Source organism: Nycticebus coucang, chromosome 11 (assembly GCF_027406575.1).
Source record: "Nycticebus coucang isolate mNycCou1 chromosome 11, mNycCou1.pri, whole genome shotgun sequence".
In the NCBI taxonomy this organism is placed as follows: Eukaryota; Metazoa; Chordata; class Mammalia; order Primates; family Lorisidae; genus Nycticebus; species Nycticebus coucang.
The window spans coordinates 34,520,974-34,536,894 of NC_069790.1; the positions used below are offsets into that span (position 1 = coordinate 34,520,974).

Here is a 15,921-nt window from a genome sequence, read left to right on the forward strand (position 1 = left end):
AAAAATATTGGTAGTATGCCCCTGGAGCCAAGTCTGTAGGAAGAGCAGGTGGCATTGGGTTTAACAAACAAAAACAAACAAACAAACAAAAATACAAAACAGGAATGCCTGGGAGAAAAGAGTTGGGGATGACTACTGGACCTAATTTTATCCCGAATAGGATTTTCCACTAACAATAGTAATGCAGTTATTCAGGCCAGCATGTGCTCAAAGTATGGGACATCACAAATAATTGAAAAGCAATCAAAATATGTGTTCTCTCCTATCTGTATGTCTTTCTGCCTCCTATGGGGCTCTTTTTATCTGGCCATTGCTGCCCATCCTTTAAACCTCTGCTCAGGCATCTGTCAGCTGCCCAGAAGTCTAGCCTGCCTCTGCACTCTCCCCAGCCTCTTTTCCTCCCATTAAACCATGTGCCTACTTCTTATTAGGGAGGGGGCAGATATTCCTGAAATAGGGAATACCAATTTTGAGCACATTGCATTTGAGAGCCTGTAGAATGTTTAAGTTTTAGCCTTAGAACACAGAGGCTCTGGCCTCTTGCTTTATTCTCTTTCCTATCCCTTCCACATGGGAGCAGAGGGGCTATTCTGACTGATTCATTAGACTACATTTTACTAACGGGTAGGGACAGAGTCAAAAGGTAATGGGCATTCACGAGGGACCCTTCTTCCATCTACTGCCTTTTTGTCTATGTAGCTGTTTAGGTAAGTGGGTGTGGGACTCTGTCCCTTTTATTGTCACTCTCCATCATGATACAGAGATTTGGTTTGGAACAGGAGTATCCTAGAAGCTCAGCTGCAGCAAGACGCCCTGACCCCACTCACTGGGGTGGCCTTGCATTTGGCCTCTTTGGATGCTTGTCTATCTGGCTCTTTGTTCTCTGTTTGGCAATTGGTTCTTAAATGTACATCTCTCTTGTCAGGAAACTGCAAAGGAATGCATGAGAAAGTTCTAGCACCTAACTACATCTTAGACCCCTAATGCTTCCATCTTTGCACTTAGTACAGTGCACTGTAATTATCTGACTCCTTATTAGATGGCAAAATCCCAGAGAAGCTATTATTGTTGGTATTCCCCATGCTTAGTGCAATGCCTAGAACAAATGAGAAGATCAAAAACTATTGAGTGAATGAATGAAGTTGGCCATTCTTGGAGCTACTTCATTATTCCAATCTCTGGCCTCTCTGCCTCTGTTGCTATCAAGTAGACCCCTGAATAATCCCTACACAAACTGTGTCTGATCCACCTGAGGTTAGCCAACTCATTATCTCCAAACTTCCACACCTCAGCTCAGCATTCACACTCCCTCCTAAGGTTTTGTCATCTAGTTCTACCCACACCCATTTCCTTTTCTAAATCCCTCTTGCACAATTATTTTAGTACTTTGTTATTCTCTTATTTGTGTTAAGTGTGCCAGAGTGACGTTCTTAACTAGATCATATACAACCTGATTTACAAGTAGAGGATCTGCTTCTAGTCCTACTAACTTGGGAGAAGTGGGATGGGTCACTTACTTTCTGTGGGCCTTGGTTGCCTCGTCTGTGAAAATTGAGGAAATAATTATCTGCTTGACTGTGTCACGGACATTATAAGGATTAAAACACCTGCAAAACAATTACCCACAATTTATACCTCACAGATCATGGAATCATGGGTCAGAGGCTATCTTAATAAATGATTATCTTAATAAGTGATTATTCTGCATATAGGCCTGTCATTAATAAAGGCTAAATTGTTCTTACTATAACTCTGGTGAGGATTGTTATTACTATTGTTATTTACTTATTTATTTACTTATTACAGTGTGATCCAGTGTCTTAAACCTACTTAGAGGATAGTCAGTAGGCTGAAAATGTTTGAGAAATACTACCATAGGGAATTCCTTGTAATACAGTTCTGCATTTTTTTAAGTTTATCATCCATTGCATTTCTTAAAGTTTATTAGACATTTATAATTTGACATAAGAATCATTAAAAATTTTATCTTTGTTCACTCCCCTTCCTTTTCTTACTTATAAAATTATCTTCACTTGATCTTTGACTCCAGTACACACATACATGGAAAGTCAGGCAACAAGTCTCATCCCTATTTACTTGAGTGAATTTGAAGGTCAGAGAATTTGAAAGTCAGGAGAGTCAGGACCTGGTGCTCACAGGCTGTGATGGTTCTGTCCTCTTTCTGGTAAGATCAAGTGAAGAAACAGAAGGATCAAGGGTGCAGCATAAGGAAAATGTGGGCTATTTAACATTCTAAGCATTTAGGTTTCATGAGATAAGCGGTTAAAATTTTTGTTTAAAATGAAATTACTGGATTGTCTTTCAGTGGTTCATGTACATTTTTCCTATTTGCTCTGGTCTATGAAGTCGAGAGTTCTACAGTCATTCATCAACAGGGACATGTTCTGAGAAATGTTATCATCAGGTGATTTGGTTGCTGTGCAAACTACAGTGTACTTACACCAGCCTTTCTAGGGTACAAACCTATAAAGCATATTATTTACTGAATACTGCAGGCAACTATAACACTATGGTAAGCATTTTTATATCTAAACATAGGAAAGATTTAGTAAGAATATGGTATTACAATCTTACGGAAGCACTATTGTTTGGTCTGTGGTACACGACTGTATATATGGTAATGAATATTTGGCATAACTACACTGCTAGATGGCTTTTTGAATCAACTCTCTTTGCACACTGCTAGCTTTAGTAATGTTTCTAATGTTCTATACTAGATTAATAAAGAAATTTGACGTGTGATAATAAATTGTGATTTACTCAACCTTTTAAGATTTAAAAAACCCTTTACATACCCATATTTAGTTCAAAGATCAAAGAAAAAAATAAGAATTGTAGGGAAAGCACAAAAAAATTTTATCTTAGTTTCAGTAAAGGAAATTATATTGTGTGGCAACACTAAATTCATTAGCTCAAGAAAATTAGAATTCTTTATATACAGAGAATATTGTATATACTGTAAGTTTCCCTAAATCACGATGTTCTTGTTATTCATGGATTTTTTTGTAACCAGTTTTAAAACGTCACATAAAGTTATTTGTGCATTCTTTTTACAGTGTGGTATAAAGTACCAGTACGGGAAGAGACTAATTTTCTTTGATCTAGAAGTTACTTGTAAGAACCTAATAACATGAATTTTAAACTAAGCTCATGCAAATAGATACTTGAAGAAGGGCGAGGGTTAAGGAAGTTGAACAACGTTAGCTTGGTAAATTAACCCGCCCCATGCTGGGAAAGGTAAGCATCCTACTCAGTGCATTTCTGACTCAAATTCTGAGAGTAGGGACCTAGTCAGATGTATACATCTCAATTGCTCAATTGTCTGACATGGTAGCCACAAGAGACATGGGCCTATTTAAAGAAAAATTCATTAAAATTAAATAAAATGTAAAACTCAGCTCCTTATTTGCAGCAGCCACATTCAAAAGCTCTAAAACCACATGTGGTTAGTGACTCCCATATCAGACAGAAGGATAAAAGACATTTCACAGCAATTTCCATTAGACAGCAAGCCTTTCTGCTGACAGCGTAGGTTAACAAGGTTAACAAGGATTCCATGTGAACAGGGTGGAAAGTTCAGAACATTTCCCCAAATTAGCATTCCCTTGATCGCCAAGTCCAAATAGTTCCACAAGCTACACACACACATTCACACACACTCTCACACACAGATGAGTCTTGATTACCATCAATAGTCATATCTTTCTATCTTTTATAGCCATGACTTTAATATCACTGAAACAAACCCTGAATCTGCCCCTTATGGGAGATTGTAATATAATGAATAACTGTAAATAATTCTATTTCAGTGGCAGATTTTTCATTGAGGAGGATACACTTTTGAATGCATGGTGCTTTATTTAAACGCACATACATACAATGGTGACAAAGGAAAGCATTACAGGATTCAGCACAATGGCTGCATGCATTAGTAGGAAGGGCAGACGCTAGCTTTACAGGATGAAATCTGGATTGAAAACAGGAAGAGGCCAGAAAGTAAGTTTCATTTCCCATCACCACATAGAAGGGTCTTCAAGCCTGTAAAACATAAGAGGAAAAGCATGTAAGAGAAGCTGCCCAACTGCCTGGGTTGCTGGCAAGAGACATTTCAGTTCCCAACATTAGTGGTGGCATTCTAAATAGGAGGCCATGTGGAATGTCAGACCTAGAAACAGTGGCATAAAGTGCAAAGACGCAGCTGAGTAGCTTTCACTGCTGTCAACAGGAGTTTCCAGCAGATTTCAGAACAGGACTTTAAAGGCTCTGTGTATACCAAAGGGCCCAAAGAATTCTGCAATATTCTTGAAGATCAAAATTACAGACAGCAGATGAAACTGTAACAAGAAAGTTATTGTTACTAAACTCCAAATATACTTCTTTTGGTTTCCTATAAGTCTTTTAATGCAGTAAGTTGCTATTTGTTAGACTATAATGAATGCTTTTTAATAAAATAGCACTCACAGGCAACTGCAAGTTTTGTCTCCTTCTAACTGCCCATGATGGAGTCTGCCAATTGGGGTGCAGTTAACTTTATAATTCATACACAAACTGTACCACTTTGGCACAAAACAAAGGGAGGCTTTAAGTAAGTCTGGATTGTCATGTTCCTAATCCTAAATAGATATCCCCTGCCAGAAGCTTTTTACTGTGGCAAACATTATATGCATGTCAATGAAATAAAAAAGGCATTTATTGCTTAGTAAACCCATATGAATTTTCTGCCTGCTTCCTTTGCATTCGCTGGTGTTTCCAGGAACAAGAGCACTGGAGTTTTATTCCAGCTCAAATGATGGTTTCCTTTAGAGTAAAGTCTGACAACTCTATTCATGCACCCTTCACTCTGGCTGATCATTTCACAGAAGAACTAAGGGAGCGTGGGAAGAAAGTACATGGCCCGGCGGGTTATCGGGTTATCCTATGATTCACATGACAGTCACACTCCCTGAGCAAGCACTCTAGTGACCTCCTCTGGGAAACCTGGTTATTGATACTGTAGAGCCTGTGTTTAGGCTGCCAAGCCACTATGTGGGTGGCTAGTATGCATTGTGTTCTTTCTGTGGATGGAGGCAGGAAGCAGGTGTTTATGAAACTAGAGGAGGGCCAGCTTCTGTGGTAACAGAGAATCCTAGCCCAACGTTTAACATCCAGGTGTAGGTGGGTACCTCTTTCCAAGACAGACTCACACTCCAAGAAAGTCCTGAGGCTATAGGAAAGTTCCTAGGAATAACATCACTCAACATTCATTCATTGAGTGTAATAAATGGGACATCAGTTAAACTAAAATATGTTAAAAAGTATTCAGACACACCTGATGTATTTACAGTTTCATGTAAAACCAAGAAGGTTGTAGTAAAAACCATGAGGGACATTTTCTAGGACATCTGGACACTCCACATAGTATACATGTATAAAAAGCTTATTCCAGCCCAAAGATGGACAGTTGGTCATGTCAATTTAGAGTTGGGGACACTATGCCCCCCAATTCTATCAATGTTAGAAATTCTATATAGAGTAATTTCTGAGTTAAAAATCACATATATTTAAAAATTTCAAAGGAGTCCCAAGTGATCTGGGCTAGGATATAGAAGTCTAAAGATTTGGCAGTTAGATCATGAAAAGAAAAGGTCCCTCTCTGATTCTTTATCGCTATTTCTGGCCAAATCCTCCCTAGTCTAGAAGCCCACATCCCAAAGCCTCCCACCAGGCAGCTTGCTCTGACTTCTCTCCCCAGACACCCTGAGCTCTGCAACAAAGTCCCCATCACAAGCCTTGACGTACCTAGTTCTGGGAACATTTTCTGTGCTTTCTCTCATCAAGAGATCTGAAATCAGCGTCTCAGGGCTAGATCGTTTTCCATATCTGTGGGGGGAAAAAGTCTTTTAAAGCAAGTTTGATATAGGCATAAAAACCTTTAGAAGAAAAGAAGATGGTCTTTTCTAAATGACTAAAGGTTATTTTCAGTTGTTTATCTGCCAACAAGCAATTTAGGTGTGCAAAACATATATTATTACCAGAAACATCATAAACATGATTTCAAATTGTATACATATTTAAATTCTGCTGAAATGCTTAATAAATAACTTAGCAGATTATTTAAACCCAACCAAAACTCCTAGTCAAATATTTGCTACCACAGATAGTACATATACAGATCCACTTTTATAACTAGCCAACAGGAAATTAAAAAACATTGAAGTAAGACTTAAAATGTTTCCATAATTTGTTAATTGACTATAGTTCTGATGATACACAGCAGTTTAAATCTTAACAAGGAGACCAGATGATATTTCAGAAACAACCACAAGGGGAAAAAAATCAGCAGACCGCCATTCAAGACCCACCTGTGTCTTTGAATCTCAGTTTTCTTGTTGGTAAAAATAAAATCATAACCCCTGCTTAAATCAGAGGCTTTGTGAAAATCCAATGTGAAATATGAGTCACAATGCTTTGAAAGTGACGAATTGATACACAAATGCAAATTATTGCTGTTGAAATGCATCCATTCTAACATCTACCAACAGATCCTGGGTCTTATATTTTCATATTTATCTGAGGTACCAAAAGCTAACAGTCTTCCTGGATACTGTGAGTTCAGCCTCACAGTATAAAGGGATCTTACTGGTCCATAGAAATGTTTATTTTTCTCCTGTGGCTGGAGATGAACAATAGATGAATGTGAGGCTATGTTTACCTGCTAGAGTGATATGTGCTACCTGCTCCCAGATACTGAAAAAAGGTCAGTCTATATCAAATTGTTTTTTAAGAAGACATTTTTTCCTTTCTCAAAAAAGGTATTGGATACTAGCAGCCACTTTGTTTACAAATAAGAAGTTAACCTGGCATAGACTGATTTACTAATAGGTAAAACAACTAAACAAAGCTGACAGGGGTTATGTTCTAACTGCCTAGCAAGCACAATTAATTCTAAATGTTTTGGAAAGATTTTCCTGTTACTGTTCCTTATAAGAATCAAGGGGAACAAAAACAAAACAGCCCCTATGCCCTTCTCATCGTTTGTAGATTTTCTCAACAGTTACCTAGAATTGAGATATTAGGCTCTAGGCTTCTGCCTTTACTTATTTATTCTGCCCATCAGTTGATTTTACTAATCTTAAAACTCCTGGGCAACCTTAATTTATCTAACATCATCATGCTCTAGTAAGTAACAAACTGGCAACTATGTTCTTCAATTTACCAGTAAAGAATCTAAATCTGCAATACCAGGGCTTGCACGGTCACAAACTGCATCCCTATTTCCGTCCAAATCCTCCCTAGTCTAGAAGCCCACATCCCAAAGCCTCCCAGCATTATTCAGTCTTCTTTCTTCTCTAATTAATTTTGAACTACCCTTCTTCTCTGTAATGCTTTCACTTGCAAAGATTTAATCTCCAGGGCAAAGAGTTTCAAACCTGGCTGCATATTAGAATCACCTGGGGAGCCTTAAAAACCACAATAAAGCATAGGCACCACCCCAGAAGGTCTGATTTAATTTGTCAGAGGGAAGTCCAGAATCAGTGTATTTTAAAAGCTCCCCAGGTGATTCTAATGTGCAACCAGGATAGAGAAAAACTAACCCAGGGTTGCGTTTCTCAGACTTGGCACTGCTGACATTGTAGACCCGATGTTCTCTGTTGTGGGGGCTGTCATGGGCATGGCAGAATATTTAGCAGCCTCCCTGGGCTCTACCTATGAGATGCCCACTTCCACTTGTGAAAACAAAAATGTCTACAGATATTGCCAAATGTCCTGGGGAGAATAACATCCTCAGTTGAGAACCACTCATCTGGGGGGCTCTATAGGCAAAATAGACACACCCTGTAGAATAAACAATGCAGCTTTCAGAAGTAATGAACCAGTGGTATACACAGCAACAAGAATATAGCTTAAAAACACCAACTGAGTGGGGAAAAGGAAGATAATGATATCAGATTACCACTTATGTTAAATTAAAACATATTCACAGATGACAGTAATTTTGAAAAGCATATCATGTGCATATGAGTGGGCATAGTGGGAAGGCAATGAGTGAGAAATGGAGAACATGGGTGGATATTGCGAGCCTCTGATGGCTTGTAGGGTGAAGTTATATGAAGGTGAGACAGGAAACTGCCTCAGGGACCAGCTCATTTCCAATAAGTAAATCTCTTGCCATGAAACTCAAGCCCCTCTTCCCTATTTTTTCTCATCAGAGATGTTAGAGATGACATCAACTATCGATGGTGGGTGACAACACCCAAGGAAATCAACAGCAGAGTTCAATTCCATCACCCTTAAAAAGCTTTTATGAAATGTCCTTAGTTTTACGATTTGCAAAATGGAGATGATTATACTCACTTGAAAGCTTTAAGGTAAAGACTGAATGAGATAATACCTATGAAAACATTTTGAAATACTAAAGCGTTATACAAAGGTAAAGCTTTATAGCAATCATCTTTGCAAAAACGAGTTCTACTGTATATTATACTGTAACTAATTACATAACAAGTTTTTCTAGAAAAAAACAGTTAATATCTTTTTGTTTGTACAAGCTCTCTGCTCTGACCTATATGATAGCATAGCAAGAATCTGAAGCAAATAACTTTCTGGGAAGTTTACTAGGATATAACATATGATTACTTTTTAGTCATTAAGTTGATAAGATTGCAAAGGATCATTAATTAATACTATTTAATTCTGGCATTTTCATGTTTTCCTTTTCTGTATAATGGGGTTGAAACTAAAAACACACACGGTGCAGTAGAAAAGAAAACAGTTCTACAGATATTTGTCATTTTCTAAATACTGTCATTCTAAATACTGTCATTTTCTAAATACTGTCATTTTCTAAATACTGTCCCTCCGGGGCAGGATGGCAAGCCTGGCCATGTCTGTGGCACCCTGGCTGTTATCTCCTTATTGGTTTTCTGGGGTGGTTCACCTGCTCGCCCTTGTCCTCACAGCATTTGCCTGGTGCATTCTTATCCCTCGACCTGACACTTTTCCATGAGGTCTCTAGACGGCCCCCCACTGCTCTAACAACAACCATCCAAACAAACAAAAAAACCATAAGCGGGTTGTGGGGGGCCCTAGCCTGTGGGACCTGAATCCGAGGCGCACGTCTTCGTGGTTGTAGCTGCAGAGGGAAAGTGTCGAGTTTCTGCAGCTAGTTCCCTGCACAAATATTAGAGCTGTGTGCCTTACACTTAACTGCCCCGGGAGAGAGAGCAGAAAAAGAACCGATCGCAGTAGCTAAAAGCCCCCGGACCTCGGGGGGTTCAGGCTCGCGGAGCCGGTCCTGCGGCGCCCACCCACCTCTGCCGGGTGATGAGGTTGATGTAGTGTCGCAACGCCGAGTAGTATCTGGCCATGTCTTCCGCAGGCGCGTCCTCGCCTGGGTTGTCCGGCTTGGAGGGGTACGCCTCGGCCAGCGCACCCAGGCACACCAGCAGGGACAGGGCGAGGGTGAGTCCGGACAGCCCCAGTCGCTTACTACCTAGCATCTGAGGGCACAGAAAGCGCGATAAAAAGGGCGTGAAGAATCAGAACCCAGTCGCCCCGCGGCTCTCGCGCCCCTCCCCCTGCTGCCACCCGAGGCTCTCGGTCCCAGTCCGGCAGGCAGAACCCAGCGTCGCTGGCTCCACCTTGCGGGCCCGGGGCACCACCTGCCCCGGCCCGGGCCCCTTGCCCCACCTGAAAACTTCGCTCAACTTCTGTGGTAGGGACCAAGCGTAGCCCGGCGAGCACAGGGTGGGGGCCCTGCCAGTTTAGACACTTTAAAAACATATTTAGAAGTTCCTCCTGCTGGGTTAAAGACATGACCACTTTCCTCCTCTCTCGCTCCAACCCTTTTCGGAGAAGAAAGTTCTTCTCCGTTACTTTTGGTCAGCCTGGCTTCAGGGACTCAACAGTGACAACGAGGTGAACTGAGGGTGGCAACCGCTGTGGAGAGGCGGGAAATAGGACGGCTTCCTGGGCCAGCCACTCTCAGTTTGGATTCCAAGGATCCAGAGCGGAGGCAGAGCGCGGGAGATTCCTCCCTTAGGCGCTTCCTGGGAAGCTTTCCTCCCGCGCACCGCCCTCCGGGGTCTCCTGACAGCTACCCCCCAGGGAAACCTCCAGCTGCTTTGGAATAGGGGCCCCTTGTTCTCCCTCCATTCAGCCAAAAGATAATCCAAAGGTACCTCCCAACCGGGAAGGTCTGAAGAAAGGGCGGATGAGCAGTTGGAGCGAACCCCAATAGGCAAGTGGAATTTAGCCGCCAAGAGCTGCTGGCGCGCGTCGGGGCACCAAGCGCACGGAGTCAGGTGCCACCCTCCTCGGACCCCAGGGCTGCGGAGAGGGTGAGATCGAGCCTCGAGAAAGTTCACAGGCTCCCAACTCGTTTGCTCCCTCCCGGAGTCAAATGGGTTGTGGCACTCACGGTGGCTTGTGGGCGGGCCTGGCCGGGCGGCGAGTGCTCTGCTGTTGGGCGCGCCTCTCCGAGGGGTGAGAGCCGGCGATGGGGTGCAGAGAGCGGGTCGCAACTGGGCTTTTATGGAGCTCCCTCGCCGCCGCAGGAGGGGCCTCGGGCAGTCACGCTTGGGTGACTCCCACCCGCCACTTCCCGCCCCCGACTGATAGGAGGAGAGGGAACGCTACGAGCCGCGGTCGCTGGAGTGGAGAGTCGCCCACAGCCCCACTCTTCCCTCTCTAGTCCCTGCTAGCGAGGTGGGGAGGTGCGGGCGAGGCGGCGCTCCGGGGAAGCTGAACAGGACCGCACAGCCCGGGCGCCTACCCTCCCGCCGCGCCGGACCCGGCTTTCCCTCCCGCCCGTCTAGTCTTGCCAGAGATGGGCGCAGCTCAGATCATCTTTGTCGCCTGTCACCGAGACTATCAACCCTTCGGGCGCCGGAGTAGGGGGTGCCTGAATCCTCTACGTGGTGGAGCATCTCCGGGACCCTCGTGGCACTCGCGCCGGGCATCGAGCTTTCTGAACAAGGCAAATAGGCTTGCAGATTTTTCCTGCACTTAAAGCAAATCAGAGGCGGCTGCCCTAAGTCCGGAGCTGGGGGTTCCAAAGCTGCTCCGGAGTTGCTGAGAACCGCGGTCCCTGGCTTTCGCCCCTTTCCCCAGGTGGTTTATCTGGGAGGTCAGCCTGCTCAAGGACTCGCCCAAACCCGGAGAGCCAGGTTCTGTCACTACCTGAGCGTGTGGCGGTACCGTGGGTTCCCCAGAGGTAAACCATTTCCCTGATTCGGTGGAAAAGAGCCACCTTTCCAGAGACTTCCAGAGACCCCCTTAAAGAGCAATGAAACAACAATTGTGGTCCAAAGTGGCTGTAGTTAAGTGAGCAGTAATTTCCTCCTTACCTGCCAGCTTTGTGGAGTCCCCAAAGTACGTTCAATTAACATTAATTGAGAATGTGTGTTTTGGTTAAAATGAAGCAGGTTTAAAAAAATGGTCAACATTAATTAGTACATCATGTCAAACCTGTTGAATTGAATGTGACAAATATGAAAAAATGTGAAAATACGAAAAATATGAAAATATTTTTACAAGATCAGGATTTTATGCAGTAGACTGAGATCTTAAAATTCCCCGAAAAAATACTCCCTGAAGTCTGAATTTTTCTCAATAAAACGGCACACTGGGAAATTAAAGCATTAAGCTGAACGTTATATTAATGCTAAAACGGCATGTGATTCTGTTCAACTGACGCTTTAGTTTTGTGCTGCTCTGAAAATGTTGAATTAACTATCCAATGTGATTCCTTTGTGTGCATGTGTGTGTGTGCTTGTATGTTCAAATTATAATTTTGAAGACCAACATCCCTTGGCAACTGCTTTTCTGTCTATATTAGACAAACACGCCAGGCACATGAATATCAGGGCTCTCAGAGTAGGTTAGAGGTGCTTATATAAAGGAACCTTTGGTAAAAGTGAAAAAATCTTCTAACTTAGAGCCTTTTCTTGACAAAGGGAGAGGCACAGTTCACATTTTAACAAAATAATCTTACTTTTAGAGGTACCACAGATATCTATCAATTAAAACCTAGATTTAGAAGGAATCATCAAATTTGGGAGAACTTACTCTTTAAGTGGGGAGCATTGTGGAGAACTGATTAATTTGGCGTAAGATTGCGTCATTGGTACCCAAGAATAAGAACCTATTCTCAGGGTTGAGTATTTGTGAACAATGAAAAACAGGGGGTGAGGAGCCACTTCCTCGAGTCCTTTATCTCCAGTCTGAGCTGCATCCCCTGGCCTTAGGCTCTGAATGTTCTGTCTCTCTAAGCATTCTGTTCCATCAATTGCCTCTTCTATTTCCTGGAGCTTACTATACCCTCCCTCAGCTTGTAAATTTACTTGGATTTATTCTATGAAAGAAACAAAGTAAAACTAAAACCTCCTCAAAACAAACAAAACCAACTGTCACTCAACCCAGCATTTCCTCCTAGCTGCTGAGCCACGTCTTCCTTTTGTTTCAAAGTCAAGTTTACTTATGTATGTGCTTATTCATTTTTAACAGCTTTATTGAAACACCATTGAAATATACAAAGCTATAATGTTTAAAATATTCAATCAGATATGTTTTTTCATATAAGTACGCCCATGAAAACATTACTACAACCAAGATCGTAAACATATACATGACCTCCCCAAATTTACATTTGTAATTCCTTCCACCTGACTTCCCTACTCTCGGCTCCGTTAGTCAGCTGTCTTTGTAGATTTGTTTGCATTTACTAGAACTTCACATAAATATAATTCCACAGTATGTACTCTTTGTCTCCTTTCTTTCACTCAGCATCATTATTTTTGGATCCACCCCTGTTGTCACATGTATCAATAGTTTATTCCCTTTTATTGCTGGGCAGTGTTCCAGCAAATGATACCTAACGTGATGTAGAAAAGTTACAACAGACACAGTTCTTTTTTTTTTTTTTTCTTTTGTACAGACAGAGTCTCACTGTACCGCCCTCGGGTACAGTGCCGTGGCGTCACGCGGCTCACAGCAACCTCTAACTCTTGGGCTTACGCGATTCTCTTGCCTCAGCCTCCCAAGCAGCTGGGACTACAGACGCCCCCACAACGCCCGGCTATTTTTTGTTGCAGTTTGGCCGGGGCTGGGTTTGAACCTGCCACCCTCGGCATATGGGGCCGCACCCTACTCACTGAGCCACAGGCACCGACACAGTTCGACCCACAATGTCTCAAGTATTCACTGTCTGGACCTTTATGGAAAAATACATGGATTTTGATTTAGAATTTAAATATTTTATATAATTCATAGGTAAACAAACAAAACAGACAATTTGAGGGTCCTTAATGTGCCAGACTACTTCCTACCCAGAGCTCCTGCCCATGTTATTTTCTGTGCCTGGAGCACTCTCCCTTCCCTTGTGTCTTACCAGCAAACTCCTGCTATCCTTTATGTTTTACTTTGCATGGCATTTCTCTGTGATCCCTCAATCTAGATTAGGTTTCTCTCCAACTCAGTTCATTCTATGATACCATAATACAGTGTTTTTCAACCTTTTTTATGTCACAGCACATTTGAACCAATAGTTAAACTTCTTGAATTATGCTGATCAAAAAAAAAAAAAAGGTAAAAAAATGAATATACTTAACTGTGCTTTGAACTTCTTTTGAAAGTAAGTTAATTAATGATCTAGCCCAGACCAGCTAAACAACAATGAAAACTGCAACAACAACAACAACAAAATAGGCAGGCGTTGTGGCAGGCGCCTGTAGTCTCAGCTACTTCGGAGGCTGAGGCAAAAAGAATCCCTTAAGCCCAAGAGTTTGAGGTTGCTGTGAGCTGTGATGCCACAGCACTCTACCCAGGGCAACAAAGTAAGACTGTCTCAAAAAAAAAATTTTTTTTTTTTGCAGCACACCAGTGTGCTGTGGCACACCAGTTGATAATCACTGCCATACTATCTTAAACTTTTCCTTTAAAGATCCTTTCATAGCAGTAACTGTCTATTTAGGTATATAACCACATGTATTTTTTTTTTTTTTTTTTGGTTTGATGTTTCTAACATGTCATAATTGTAAGCATCCTGAGAGTAAGAATGTATGTTCTGTTCACCTTTTTAATTCTGATACTGAAAATGATACTTGGCTTTTAGTAAGTGCTCAATAAAAATTTATCAAAGAAAACCAAAATTTGGCATGCTATTTTATATATACTTATACTTTGAAGTTGAAGTTTGTTAGGGTTTTAGAAGTCTAACAAATAACCTTTCCCCAGATGAAAACTGATTGGTAGTTACAAGTCAAACACACAAAAAATCAGTATACCAAGTTTATCACTAAAACTGGATTGCAGCCTATACCTTCAGCTCTTTCTTTTTTTAGAAATGAACTTTAACCTTTTAACTTTTATGTTACTTTTACGTGCTTTGTTTTCTTTCTAGAATTTTTTTTAATTGTAATGGCTTCCTTTAACAAGTACATCTATACAAACACTGCTTATTACTTATCTCACATACCAATATTTTCTTTTAGGTGTTTATATAGAAATAATTTAAAAGAATAGCCACTTTGTAAGGTTAATAAGGAGGAGTAATAAAAAATAATTTACTTCTCTTTAATCTCTCCTTTTTATGGATCACAGAAAGCTTTATAAATAATAATAACTAAACATCATGCTTTCAAGACAGAAACTTTTTCAGCAGAAATGGAGTTCGGAAAATGGGATGGAGAAATGGCACAATTAGTTTTAGTTTTATAGAACCAAAGGAAGGGTAAGAACACAAAATTTATATTTTATTGTAACCTAGAAGACAACATGTTATCCATCATATCAAAATTAAATAAAATTTGAGAAAGATCTAAGAGTTCCATTGTTGTTAAATAACCTGAGAATTAATTTCTCTTAGAGAGTTTATACTGTTCACATTTATATTATATAGTTAAAAAGATAATTAAAAAATTAGGTAACACATACACATAATTCTAAGCTAGAAATGTATATTTTTTAAAGATACACTTAAAAAATCTTCCTCCTATTTCTGCCAACATTTACACTATTTCCTGCCTCCCACCTATGTAATCATTTTTATTAACCTGTGTATTTTTCCTGATTTCATTATGCAAGTCAAAGCAAAATAGACGTGTGTTCTTATATTTTTCCTTTTCTTATAAACAAAAGCACCACACTATACACACTGTTCAGCACTTTGATTTTTTTCATTATTACTATATCTTAGTCATCTTTCCATCCTAAAGCTAAAAGACATCTTCACCTTTTATTCTAAAAACATTTTTGATGGAAAAATCTCATTGTATAAATGTATTATAATTTATTTTACCAGTCACTGGTTAATGGGCACTATGGTTGCCTCCAGTCTTCTGCTATTAAATAATACTCAAACTAGTAATTTTATAAATATGTCATTTATTATATGTACAGATATATCTATAGGAAAATTTTTCAGAAGTGAATGGATTGAGTTTAAAAATATTCATAAATCTTATACGTACTTGCCAAATTGCTCTACATAGGGAATTTACAAGTCTTACTCCCACTAACAAAGGCATCTATTTTCCCACAGCCTAAGCAACAGTGTAGTCACATTCTAGATTTTGACCACTTAATAGATTAAAAAAAAAGTACTTTGGGGTACTTCAAATTTCATTTCTTTCCTTATAAGTGATATTGAACTTCTTTTCCTATGTTTACAAGCCATTTTTTACCCCCTTTTGTAAGCTATCTGTTAATATTCTTTGAAATTTTTCTAGATGGTTGGTCACTTTTAAATCAATTTTATTTATACCTTTCATAAGTATTTTGAGGACCTGCTTTGTGTGAGGCACCATTTCAAGCACTTGAGATACATCCCAAAACAAAATACATACTAGGCTTATAGTTTAAACAGAAAGCAAATAATAAAGAAAATGAAGAAGTAAATGACAGGTTTCTTAGAAACCATGA

General features: G+C 40.5%; 1 protein-coding gene and 1 pseudogene across 2 annotated transcripts; both read right to left on the reverse strand.

The window, feature by feature from the left end:
* Positions 1-3,859: 3,859 nt before the first annotated feature.
* NPY (neuropeptide Y) lies at positions 3,860-10,573 on the reverse strand. 2 transcript variants are annotated; one of them, XM_053609445.1, is made up of 4 exons: positions 10,421-10,573; positions 9,313-9,500; positions 5,800-5,880; positions 3,860-4,059 (listed from the first exon to the last, which is right to left on the reverse strand). In XM_053609445.1, the coding sequence occupies exons 2-4, from the start codon at positions 9,498-9,500 to the stop codon at positions 4,035-4,037; spliced, it is 294 nt and encodes a 97-aa protein (XP_053465420.1). In that variant the 5' UTR covers positions 10,421-10,573; the 3' UTR covers positions 3,860-4,034. The 2 variants fall into 2 exon arrangements, with proteins under 2 accessions (XP_053465420.1, XP_053465421.1); XM_053609446.1 differs by lacking the exon at positions 10,421-10,573 and adding an exon at positions 10,182-10,365.
* Positions 10,574-11,032: 459 nt separating this feature from the next.
* Positions 11,033-15,921, reverse strand: part of LOC128598293 (delta(3,5)-Delta(2,4)-dienoyl-CoA isomerase, mitochondrial-like) — a 46,112-nt pseudogene continuing 41,223 nt past the window's right edge.

Coding starts and splice junctions, on each gene's coding strand:
- NPY (XM_053609445.1), bottom strand. CDS start 9,500: ATGCTAGGTAGTAAGCGACTGGGGCTGTCCGGACTCACCCTCGCCCTG. Junction 5,881..9,312: donor AACCTCATCACCCGGCAGAG/GTGGGTGGGCGC, acceptor TTCCCCCCACAG/ATATGGAAAACGATCTAGCC. Junction 4,060..5,799: donor GAAAATGTTCCCAGAACTAG/GTACGTCAAGGC, acceptor TATGTTTTACAG/GCTTGAAGACCCTTCTATGT.